The sequence below is a fragment of the Anthonomus grandis genome, chromosome 13, assembly GCF_022605725.1.
Source record: "Anthonomus grandis grandis chromosome 13, icAntGran1.3, whole genome shotgun sequence".
NCBI lineage: Eukaryota > Metazoa > Arthropoda > Insecta > Coleoptera > Curculionidae > Anthonomus > Anthonomus grandis.
Window position 1 is genome coordinate 17,450,391 of NC_065558.1, and position 13,316 is coordinate 17,463,706.

At 33.2% G+C, this 13,316-nt stretch overlaps 1 protein-coding gene across 1 annotated transcript in view; it reads right to left on the reverse strand.

Annotated features, from left to right (window-relative positions):
- The window catches only part of LOC126743504 (TATA box-binding protein-like 1), a 53,129-nt gene that overhangs the window by 15,237 nt on the left and 24,576 nt on the right, over nucleotides 1-13,316 (reverse strand). Inside the window, exons 3-4 of the mRNA XM_050450638.1 lie at nucleotides 2,091-2,185; nucleotides 1,884-2,036 (exon numbers count right to left, since the gene is read on the reverse strand). Of these exons, the coding sequence (XP_050306595.1) occupies nucleotides 1,884-2,036; nucleotides 2,091-2,185 (248 nt within the window). The remainder of the gene's footprint in view (nucleotides 1-1,883; nucleotides 2,037-2,090; nucleotides 2,186-13,316) is intronic.

Below are 13,316 nucleotides of genomic sequence, written 5' to 3' on the forward strand. Positions count from 1 at the left end.
TAACATAAAACAACTTATACAGCTTGTTCTAAAGGAGAGAGCAAATGATTCTCAAGAAGAAATTATCAACTTGATATATAGCATACCTCGTCGAATTCCTACTTGCTATATGCTAGAGGTGGCAATACTAATTATTAAAATGATTTAAATAGCATTATTTCTTGTTAAATTGACATTTTCAGAAAAAATATTTTTATAGAAATATACACTTTTTGTTATTTGTTCTTAATTTGGAAAAACTGGTCTTTGCTCCTCAATAAATTTTTTCAAATTAAATTACATTTCTCGAAATTATTGGGTGATTCCATATAAATTAGGTGAGTTGGATAGATAATTAAAGTAAGTATGGGTGTCGAATCTTCGAAAAAAAGATATAATGGATTAAACAGAGATGAAGATGACAAACGAATCAAATGAAAAATCTTTCACCTCACAAAAGATTTTTTATATTGATCTCATCCCACAGATTTTAGACAATTCGAGCATTTTAACACTTGATTAGTTGTGAAGCTCATTGTGACTTTGCTTGCGCAATTATCTTTAAAAACAAAACAAAATAATAAAAAAGTTTGGTCTTCCATAAAGAAACTTTTTCTTTACTTTACCTACGTTAGGTTGGACTTCCTTCACAATCTAAATCGAATTTCTAACTAATAGTTAAGCGATCATGAAATTGCGGTTGGTGACAAGGTTACCCAAGAAAGAAAGTTTGCGGCTCATGCCGGTAAAAGCTTAAGTTTTACATAATAACATGTGAATGGAAACAGTCTATCAATTAACTATATTAGCATTACTACTATTTTAATTTTGATCGTAATTTTTTAAATGGAAATAGCGAATTTGTCGTCGATTTCCTGCTAGTAGTTTGCAGATTGGGATTGGTTACGTTTAATTAATAGTTTTATGAGAAATGATATAAGTGCCAAAAATCTAAAACTGTATGACAAATCCTAAAAAAAAAGACTTTTCTTTGTTTATTATGTGTTATAAATATCAAGGCCATAATTATCCAATTAAAAAATAAAAATAGCACCTTTGAATGAAATATCAAATCACTTAAAATACTAAAAATTGCCAAAGATGTTCTACAGACCTTATTTGTTTGTACTTCTATTTGTTTATTGGTGCTATAAAGAGTAATTAAGTAATAACCCTAAGATGTTTAAAGATCGAAATTCACGAAGACTACTAAAGCATTAAAGAACTTGCTACAATCTACTCTCTCATGCATCGTCAATCTCAATCATGCGTCTACTCCTATTTGGAGTAGACACATAATACGGATAAGAAAATCTAAGACAACTCCTCAATATGAAATCAGCCGTCAATCCAAAGAAAATTCATAGTTTTGGAACGATAAATTTGATGATTGAGCGCATATATCTTGAAGCTGTTATTAAATTTTGACGACATAATACAATTAAGTTATTTTTATTTTTAGGATTTAAACACCTCTCTTTTCAATCTTAACATAAAACCAAAAGTATGTTTTCTTCTTTTACAGTATTTAGAAAACCTCTCATTAGAACCTTGAAAGAGGACCAAATGAACGAAATTTGCTTACACATAAACACAGGTTTTGCAAATTTAATTTTCAATTATTTTAAGTAAATAAATAGTAGATAAATTGTTTGTAAAAAATTGTCAAGAAATGTCAAAAGTTTCTGGAATCTTAGTTCTTAATTCTCTTTTAAGCATCTTAAGCTTAATTAAGATGCAAGTCCCTACATTTTATGCGTTAATCATTATTTTTAGATCTAATATGAAATAATTAAATAAATATTCTTGCAAAATAATTAGAATAATATTATAGACAATTTATACTCATAAAAAATGAACCTAGTAACATTTTATATAATAAAAAATAAAATACTATATTTTACCTGTGAAACCAATATCAATATCGCTGTACTCTCCCTGCTTCAACTTTTTCTTTGCCAAAGCCTCGAGTTCTTCTTTGGATCGTTCCTTACGAAACTCGTATACTAGGGGGTATATGTGCTCAATGGCTGCTTGAACTGCTTGTACACTTGGTGCTGTAAATAAATGAGTTACGTAAAGCAAAATTAGATCGGATATAAAATTCATACCTGTCACTGTGACACTTCCTGTGGAGAATATTTTTAATGTAGCCTTTGGATTTTGTAGTTTGTATGTTACTCCAGGGTGGAGTTCTGGTTCATAGCTGGAAAAAATATGAATTGCTTTATTGAATATTATATAGCAAAAAAAAGCGACTTTCAGATTTCACGGATCTTAAACAATTAAATTAATAACATATTAAATATTAACAATCAAAAACAAGTTAGACCTTATTTTTAGAAACACCAATGGATTGGTATTCCATGACAATGTACCATTTTTGCCCGAAAATAATCACCATCCTGTACTATCGATGTGTTTTGGTTGGGAAATATCAAAATGTGACAATGTAATTAAAACTTGTAACCTTAAAAGTGCTGATTTATCTTGGTCTTTATGCGTCGCTGTGTAATATCAACTGGACGTTCTTGGATGATTTTGATAACATAGACCTATCTTGTGGAACATTCTATAATAAGTTTTATCAGCTACTTGATTTGTATGTACTAGGGTGTTACAAAATTCGGTGCAAATATTTTAAAAGCGTATTGGTGAAGTCAAAATAAGACTTTTTTTTCCTATAAACGTGTATTCTAAAATAGAGCTACAGCCCGCTGCAAATGCTTGAAGAAAATCGATTATTTGGAACACTGACTACAATTATACAGTAAAATCTTTTAAATATTTGAAAGTCATTTTTTTTGAGTGCTTTTGAGATTTTTCGTCCCAAAAATGGTGTAAACACAGATTTCGGGGGGCTTAATGATGGGGCCTTATGATGACCCATATCTTACGTTTCCGATAAGAATTTTGAAAATCTAGAACGCTAACTCGTTGGAAATGAAAAAATCTAAAATTATCGTTTTTTGCATTTTTTCGTTACCATTAATTTGATTTGACAAAAATTAAAACAGTCACGGCCCACTTCGTTTTTTCTGATTTGATAGTTTTATCGCGTTTAATAATGCATCTCTTTCGTTTATCAGCGATTTTCTCAAAAACGGCTAAATGTATCGAAAAGATGCAAGAAACCAAAATTTTAGATTTTTTCATGGCTAGTTGGTGTTGCTAGATTTTTTATTTTCCTATATCGGAAACATAAGATAGGGGCCATCAGAAGGGTAAATACCCCTGAATCCTCCCTTAAAATTGAACTTACATTATTTTTGCGACAGAAAATGAAAAAAGCCCCCGAAAAACGGGGACCTGCACATTTTCCGGTAATTTGACGCATAACTGTAGTCACGGTTCCAAATAATCGATTTTCATCAATCAACTTTCACGGGCTATAACTATAGCTCTGAGGGGCAGCATTTTGGGACACATGTTTACAAGAAAAAAAAGTCTTACTTTGTCTGAAATAATATGCTCTAAACATATGTGCACCGAATTTTGTAACACCCTGTATATTGGCAGTAGTAAAAACCGCTAGTTTCCAACCTGGTATTCTTCTGAACTTAAACTTAACATCAAACTTAAAGAAAAATGTTGTAAGGCTTTTCAAAAGATAGGTCGTGAGGACCACCTAACGGAGTTTAAAAGGCTAAGTTTATTCATAAAGTCCCAAATAGATTACTATTACTATTTAGTTATAAGTTATACATAGATAAAATTGCAAATAGTATTTCTACTGACCCTAAAACTTGCTGGTCTTACATATATGGAAAAAAGTTCATCTAGAATTCTACGTGAAAGGCATTACCATATGGGATGGTATGATAGTAAAGCGGATATAGTTAATGCCTTTGCGTCTTATCTAAAAGTATTTACTAGGGTGGGCCGAAAAATAGCTTTTTTCAACAATTTTCGAATTTCGTTTTGGAATAGTGCCCAAAAGTTGCCTTTTGTTATTCCAAGAAAAATGTTTATGAACAGTTTTTCGATTGTAATGCGTCTTCTGCCCCCTACCGAAAACCAAAAATGTCCAAGAATTTTGAAAATCAAAATTTGGAATTTCGATTAGGAATAGCAGCAGTTAGTTCCCTTTTCCTATTTCGGCCAAAATATTTATCTACAGTTTTTTTTATTGCCTCAAGTCTTCTGCCCCCTACCGAGCCTTAAATGTGCGATAACCCACATCCTATAAATGTATAATTATAAATGTTCTTTTCTGACAAAAGTAAACATTCAAAGCAAAGTTTTTCATGATCTGTCCGCTTTTAATGGCAAATTATAAAACTTACGTAATACATGATTATTATTATTATTATTATTATTATTATTAGGTATTAAGTTACTGGGCTGAATTCTGTCATGTCTATTATTTTATGTGCACCTGACCTAGGAAACCAGTTGCCAGGCGCGGGTGAATTATGCGGCTCAGTCAGTTGTTTTGAATGTTTTGCCCTTTTGGGACGGCACGGCCGGCGTCCTATATTTGTATCGGTTGTCAAAAGTTCAAAAATTCATCAAGTCAGGAGTTTCTCAAAAACGTGTTACACAAGACGAGATACCGAGTGTCCTTTAGTTGGATCACCGGCAGATTTCAAAGATAATATTCTACCTACGCAAGAAGATGTTCTGAGATGCTTTTTATGGATAAAGTATACCCTCCTAAAACCGCCAGATTGTGGAAAAGAGCCAACAGTTTCAGAAATTTCAAGCATACTGGTTGACAAGATCCTAAGTTTATGGGAAAAAAGCGTCAATTCCTACAGTCACACGTAAACGTATGTTACAACTTATTATTAAAATGCAGCATAATAAATATTCAAAGATTTTGTGGTACCCCAAAGTCAAGAGAAATGAAAACTATGTTCTAAAAGTTGAAGCGTATAAAGCAGAGAACAAGAAACTCTTTGACATAAGTGCCTGCAAGTGCGAAAAATTTGAGGAGTGTTCTTGTAGCAAAGAAAAAAAGGTAAGATTCATATTATTTAATTTTACGAGATTACTCATCTAACAGCTAATTATTTTTACAGGTACCTCTAAAAGAACGCGCATTTCTCGCAGATCAGAGAGGTTTCAGACAAATATTCATAGGACGTGTCGACGCAAAGGAAACAAAGAAAGTAGTGAATAAGTTTAGAAGAATTGAAAAGATGCAAGAAAGGAAAAACTCGCATAATAGTTTTTGCCCTGAAAAGCGATCAAAGACTTCATCGGATATATTAGCTAATATGTCAGTTTCTTCTGTCGGAAATATCGATACAGCTAGTCAAATACCTTCTACTTCTAAAGACTCTATAAATGAAACACTAACTCCTAAATATAATACTCTCAAACTACCTACGCTTGCTAAAGTGTGTGACAGATATGGATTATCAGACAGACCTGCAGCAGCAGTAGCTACAGCTGTTTTACAAGATGTTGGATTAGTAACAAGAGAAAATTCATTGCAAATAATAGACAAAAATAAGTTAAGAAGAGCTAGAGAAAATATAAGAAATACAATTGTCGATTCGATAAAGTCTATCGATATTTTGATGGTCGAAAAGACCGTCGAAAACAATGACTACTGAAGAAAAGGATGGCAGACTTCATAGATTAACGTTAGTTGAAGATATTACTTTGCTACAAGAACCAGGTTTAGTGTTTCTAGGTCATGCAATGCTCTCTTCTGGATCAGCGAAAGACTTACTTCGAACAACGATTTATCTGCCAGCTTCATGCCAATGAACTACCGTTGAGACATCTTTTTCAGCATTTTGATGGCCAAACAACCGGTCCTAGAGCATTTTCAGGTTCTCTAGGCAAACTTATAGTTCACTGTGAAAATTTGCCAGTTATTCAATATGAAATTATCGACTGCAAATTACCCCAAATAGAATTTTGCGACTTAAGTACCGATTAAAGATATCTGTACAAAATTTGCCTGGCAATATCCTCTGGTCAATGTTCGACAGACTTAGCGAATCAGAATCCAGGAAAGGTCAGTCATTCGACTGTATATTTCTACCAAAAGCCTAGTTCAAATTTGATAGAGGTGGCAACTTTTATTCTAAGAGTTTATGCTCCGATATGGGTTTCAATTAAACAGAACCTATCTCGTGCAAATGGGGCAAAACATGTTTGGCAGTCTATTAAGCTGAGTCGATATTTAAGGAGCGATTAATGATTCAGTTATACAACGTAATGCATATTTCGCACACCCGGAAAACATATTATTATGTATGCTAAATGAATCTCGTCCCCACATCACAGAACTTGCCATGCGACGTATTTTAAATGCTAAGAAAAGGGACAATACAGAAGTAATTCGTCCTTTTATAATACCAAAACTAAATTTTGATGCAGAAGACTATACTAATCTGATAGACTGGCACAACAATGACATCACTCCGCCCCCATTACTTCGTGATTTAAAACAAGATGTATTACAAAATATTATAAGAGGAACCCCGGATAAATTTATTGAAGTTTCATCTTACCCTTGTCACACCCAAGCGGTTGAAAGATGTATAAAATTGGTAACGGAAGCTTCGTTATCAGTGGTTGGTCCTAAAAAGCGAGATGGATTTATAAAAGCAACGTTAGATTCTCGAAAATTAATGCCACAATTTGAGAGCAAAAAGGACTTATCACAATAACTATATCCGTTAAACATTTCATTACGTTTGTTTTTAGAATTTTTTGTTTGCTTTTCTTATTGATAATTGTCTAGTCTATATTGGCTAGCTAATTTTTATAGTAGGAAATGTAATGTAAAACGTAAATAAAAGTTATTCCATCAAAAAATTCGTATTTTTGTTTTTTTTTTAACGAGTTCCGGTAGGGGGCAGAAGACGCAATGCGATATAAAAACTATAAATAAATATTTTGTTCGGGGTAAGGAAAGGAAACTTTTGCATGCTATTCCCGATCAAAATTCGGCCTACCCTAGTGTTTACACAGCTAGTGATAGTGATCTCGCCTTATTTAATTCAGATGAATCTTATTTAATGTTAGCAAATTTGTGGTTGGATATTATAAAGTTTTCTGTATTGGAAGTTGAGCGCGCTCTTGGAAGTTGAGGTCTTTGAGAGGGCGTTGTATAACCGGGTTATACAACGCCCGGTTTTTCCAGCGGTCCAATGTCTTATTTCTACTCAGCAAAATGGTTTTACGCCTAGGCAATCAACGTCATCAAATCTTCTTCAATTTACTTAATATCTCAGTGATACTATTGATGGTTTTGGTCAGGTAGGCGCGGTGTACACCGACTTTTCAAAGGCCTTCGATCGTTTTTCGAAGTTTTTGCTTTTTATTAACAAGCTTTCTAGTGCTCTTGAATGTTACAACTTACTGTGTGCTGACGACTTAAAGCTCTATCTCAAAATTAATACGATGGATGATTGCGCCGTTCTACAAAAGCAAATTAATATCCTGCACAGTTGGTGTGACAACAATAAAATAGAACTAAACATATCTAAATATAATCATGTCGTCTGCTAGTAGAGCTTTGGGATTAATAGTACGCAACTGTAAGCTATTTGATATAGGGTTACATCCCAGGGTACTATATTATTCTTTAATTCGTTCAAAGCTTAAGTATTGTTTAATTTGGTATCCTATCTATCAGATTCACGTTGATGCACTGGAAAGTGTTCAAAGGAGACTTCTCAAATTATTGTATCCTTAAGAGTATAGTGTCTATCCAGAAGGGGGTTTAATAATGCTGTTTTGCTATCACAGTTTCGTATTCAATCACTAAAATTTAGAAGAATCCTCATCTCTCTAAAGGTATTGTATAAAATAGTTAATATCTTGTTGATTCCCCAAACCATTAAACAGTGATAAATTTTCGACAATTCACGATTACAGGAAACTTTTTATTGTCATTCGAAATAATCTTGCTAAAAAATGTCTTATTTATTTTATGGACTAACTTTAACTACATTTCTTCTTTATGTGATATACACCTCTGCTCTCTCAGATGGCTGCAATCTCCGAAAACTTCTTTTCTTCACTGATATAGTTTAACTTTAATGCTTTAGTTTTAGACACTAACATTACGGTAGTGTCATATAGTTAATAGAATTATTATTATATTTTTATTATTAAGGTTAGTTCTCTTTTTGCTCTGTAATTGAATTTTTCTGCTGTGCAAATAAATAAATAAATATAAAAGTAATACATCTTTTTTGTAGATTCCTTAGTAATTAAAAAAATATATTTATTTGGACAGTTTTTAGCTCAGGCAAGTACAGTGAAGAAATTTGGGAAGTCAGCACAAGATATCAGATATATGTATAAACTTCCTTAAAAAATATGATAAAAACCATTTTTAACAATACCCGAAAAACTTGGAGGTAGACATAGATCAATGCCATTCTACTTCTGAGAAAAACAGTATAAAATCTGAGGAAACCGGTATAAAACCGATTGAGTCATATGTTCAGAACTTAGTTGGTTAAAGTCAGGAATTTGTTCGTTGTTTTATTCTGAGGAAAGAACAATGAACGTAAAGAGTCTCACAGAGTGCGGTCCTGGATCCTATTCTTTTCTTGCCTTATTTTAATGAGCCTTTCTGATCCTAACTCAAAATCGTGCGAGTTTACTAATAACACTATTACCGTGAACAACCGGTATAGAATAGCATGCTTGGCACAGACCAGGGGTAAACAGTGGTTTGATCCAAGCCGGCTATCACTAACGTCGAACTAAACTATAGGGATGTTGAAAACATAACTATACGTTACTACAATACTCGTTATTCGGCAATTCATGTACTAATAGAATATCGATCCGAAAATTAAATGGGTTCTTTGATTACTTTCCGGACTTTGACTACTTCGATTATTCAGTATTCACTAATTAGTATTAGCCCATATAAGTTAATAAGTATATAATTGAGTTTAGTCTCGTTTTTACTTTATAACTTTTCTTTTTTTTTGTTGAGACGATCTTAGACTTTTAAATATGACTTTATTACCAGTTATATATAAAACATTTTTCATACATTAATATCCTACTGAACTACATAAGATTTTTTTTAAAGTTGTAAACATACGTGATTCAGGCCTGGTGGGTTAAGATTTGAAACTTAATTTGGTTGTAAAAAAAATAGTGAATAGCTTTTTTTTATATTCTCGTTTTACTGGAAAGATAAGAGTTTTTTTTTTTATTTAAAAATAAAAAATGACTAGCCTTACAATAGCCCATTCGATCAACCCAATTTTCCTAGTACTTCGATTGTTTCATGTTGAATCTCATCAATAGCAAGTCCTATTTCGCGTTTCAAGTCTTTAATTGTCTCTGAATAGTTTGCGTAACATTTATCCTTAAAATCGGTTATACTTTACTGTAAAAAGGTAAGAGTAACTAGACACGTTATCTGCTATGGATATACAGGGTATTTCAGAACTATGGGATCAAACTTCTAGGGGTTGTTCAGTGCAACAGTAGAATCCATTTGAGTATAGGAACCCATGTCCGGAAATGTGTCACTACGCCACTACGGCCCTAAGACGCGTTTAAATTTAGAAAAAATATTGATTACCTAAATAGGATCTGATGCATTTATTGTTACCTTTTGTATAAGATACCATCACAACAATATGTTCAAAATGTCTTCCTCCAACCTCAATACACCGATTTAAACGCCGCACATGATTTCGGCGGACTACACTAAAAATTTGATCCTCGTTTTGAATGATTTCAAATGCTGCTGTTATTCGTCCAATTAACTCTAGTTCTGATTCTACTGGAGTTTCGTAGACTAAAGACTTTACATGTCCCCACAAGAAAAAATCGAGCGACGTTAAATCGGGTGACCTAGGAGGCCAAGAAACTGCTCCACCTCTGGCAATCCAACGGTGCCCAAACCGCTGAGCCAAATAATCGCGTACTTGTACAGCAAAGTGAGCCGGCGCTCCATCATGCTGAAACCACATTTGCTGTCTAACGTTTAGTGGAACATTTTAAGGAGTTTTGGGAGAACTTCCTCCAAGAAACGCAGATAAATAGGTCCTGTTAACCGTTCCGGTAGAAGGTATGGCCCAATTAAATAATCATCAACAATGCCTGCCCATACGTTGACAGACCAACGATTCTAATGTTTTCTTGGAAAAATTGCATAAGGATTTTCTTCGTCCCAAACATGGCTATTCCTACTATTAAAAATACCGTCTCTTGTGAAAGAGGCTTCATCGGTCCACAAAACATATCGTAAAAAATTTGGTTGTGCAATGATGTGATCCAGAAGCCATCGACAAAATTGAACTCTAGGATGATAATCGGCTGCAGTCATACCTTGAACTTTCTGGAAGTGGTAAGGATGGAGTTGTTGCTCGTGTAGTACCCGCCAGGCAGAAGCGTTACTCGTATTCATATTCTTAGCGACGTCATGTGTGCTATTTGATGGTTCATCGGCCACTTCAAATTCGACCGTTCTTACGGTTCGAGCAACACCAGTATCATGCGTCTTGGTCTTAAACATGCCTGTCTCGGCGAGCCGCCGATGAACCGCAATAAACTTTTTGTATCCAGGATGCTGTCGTTCGGGATAACGTTCATGATACAACCGCGATGCTGCTCGTGCATTGCAGTTTGTTGCTCCGTATGCCAAATGCATATCCGCCAATTCTTGATTGGTAAAGTTTTCCATTAGCAATAAATGTTTAAAAATTGTAAGCTATAAAATTTTTAAACATGACATTGAGAATTGACATTGATAAGCGTTGATTTTAAACAATTGTTGTTATGGTATCATGTACAAAAGGTAAAAATAAATGCAGCAGATCCTATTTAGGTAATTAATGTTTTTTATAAATTTTAACGCGTCTTAGGGCCGTAGTGGCGTAGTGACGCATTTCCGATCATGGGTTCCTATACTCAAATGGATTCTTCTGTTGCACTGGACAACCCCCAGAAGTTTGATCCCATAGTTCTGAAACACCCTGTAGATGTGATCTGTAAGATCTGCACAGAAACGTCGATTGCCTAAAATACCAGAAAGGGGATCCGAAAATGATAGTGTTTCCTTCGCAGTCATGCCTGTTTCTGGCGTCTTACGTTTATCGTCTAAAAAAAAATAAGTCAAATGTCATTGATTGGTCATTTTGTTAGATCTAATTCGCTTACTAGGTAGCAAAAAATAGATAATCTTAAACGTAATCGTTAAGGATCTTTAACCCTTATCAATAGTAGAAGGGTTTTAGAGAAATTATTAATGCACCAGAACCATGCCTAGTAAAGGTTTACTTTTATAAAATCATTCTTGCATCAAGGATATCAACAAAAAATTCCGAATTTTTTAATCACCGCATTCAGTTGCTTTGTTCACTACAGACCCTTGGACTTCTCAGTACGGACATCGTAGCTAAATTATTTTGTTATACAGCACATTTCATATCAGATTCGGTTCTGTATTCTTGTTTATTAGAATATGGACCAGACCGTATGACCAAAGTCACACGGTCCATTATTTAAACGAATAATTATTTAGGATTGTCATTGAATAATAACAGAAAAAGTTTGTACTATAACTACAGATAATGCAGCAAATATTAAGACAGCTGTACGATTGATAGAATGGAGACAAATTGGGTGTGTTGTTCATACATAAATTTGATTGTACGGATTAAAAGCGGTCTAGATCTCGATGAATAAATATCTGCGGAGAAAAATAAAAGAGATCGTTGAATTATTTCGCGAGAGCGTTAATACAAAAGCAATAATAAATTGATTGAAGTTCAAAATGAATGAATCTATCCTCTAAAATTAAAAAAGGAGGTTGTTACCCTTTTGAATTCAACATTTTATGAGTTATAAAGAAATGTAATCACACGTAATAAAAGATTTTTAAAAATTCGAGAGCCGCCAACAGCTACTACGGAAATAAGCACAGAACAAAATGTTACTTTGAGTTGAAGAAGTAGACCGTTCTTGCAGTGGAGTTAATAGATCAATGGGTGTATATATATTATTACACAAAACAATAAATGTATAATTATTGACCTATTGTCATTCTTAGTCGTTTTAACCTTTTAACCTTGTCTGAGGCACTAGAACTATAAGAGTCGATTTTCAGCATTGAATTGGTAAGAACCGTGGTTACTCTTTTGGTTGACAACTTTGACAGGTAAGTGTGACGTATTGTTCCTCCACTACTTAAAAATTCAGATCTAAACAAACAGTCTGAAATGAATTGGTTCTTAGGAATTAAAGAGTTTTTTTTTCTTTTCTGTTTGATTAAAAAATTAAGTCGAATTTTTTTATTTTTCAGAGCCTTGGCCACTCTTTTCGCTCGAATAAACTATTGTGCTTTTATTGAATCTAAAATAAATTATATATAATGGTCATGTAAATTTGCATGGGTGAAGCCCACGAACTTAATAAATATACCTGGACTGCCAGTTCAATGAAAAGTAAATGACCACTACTAGGTGACCGCCATTTTCCGTGATTGTGTCCTTTCGATATTGGTCACTCTGACAAATTTCAGGTGTGCCAATTGTAGGGAAATAAAATAATTAAATTTTTTGGGGGGTTATGTCTAAAAAAACAAAATAAAAAGTTACATTTAGTTAAGCATAGATGGGATAAGTTGCGTTATTAGATCTTTTCTTGTACTTCTTTAAGAATTTTGTTAAAATTTATGAAAGAAAGTAACCCTCACCTAAAATGAAACAAAGTTTCAATTAACTTGGGATAGATGCATCCACTTTACACATTATAAACAAGACAGACAGACAATTCACAATAATTCGGTTTTGAGAAACAGTGAACCAAATACGTTTAAGTAAAGATGGTGATACATTATTTATTTATTTATTTACGGGATGTCTCCATTCTAACGAAATTACAAAAAAAATTATATCCTAACCCTAAATGTATATAATTATTCTGCCATCAACAAATATATTAATAAGATATATATAATGAACTTAATCTATTAAATATCCAAATTTTCTATAAATCAATAATATATCTATCTAAATGTATATTAATATGTAGCAGCCCAAGATATACAATAAGATAAAACTTCCAGAAAAATTTAAGCACAAACTAACCTTGGCCAAAAAAAAAATGAATACAAAAATATATAGTTGAGTAAAAAAAAATATAAAACAACTAAAAACATACCGTTAAAATAATCAAGATAAGTAAAAGCAATCAAATTTATTTCATACTTAACACATAGTACTCAACGAGTAAACTCACTCAGACACCTTTAATTTTTGAAGGCTTTAAGTCCACTAACTCAAAAGCCTGATTAAATCTATTTCCCAACATGTGGAGTCGATTAATTGGAGAAAATTTACCATAGTTTGTATGGTGACATTCAACCAGAAAAAGGGACGCCTCTCTAA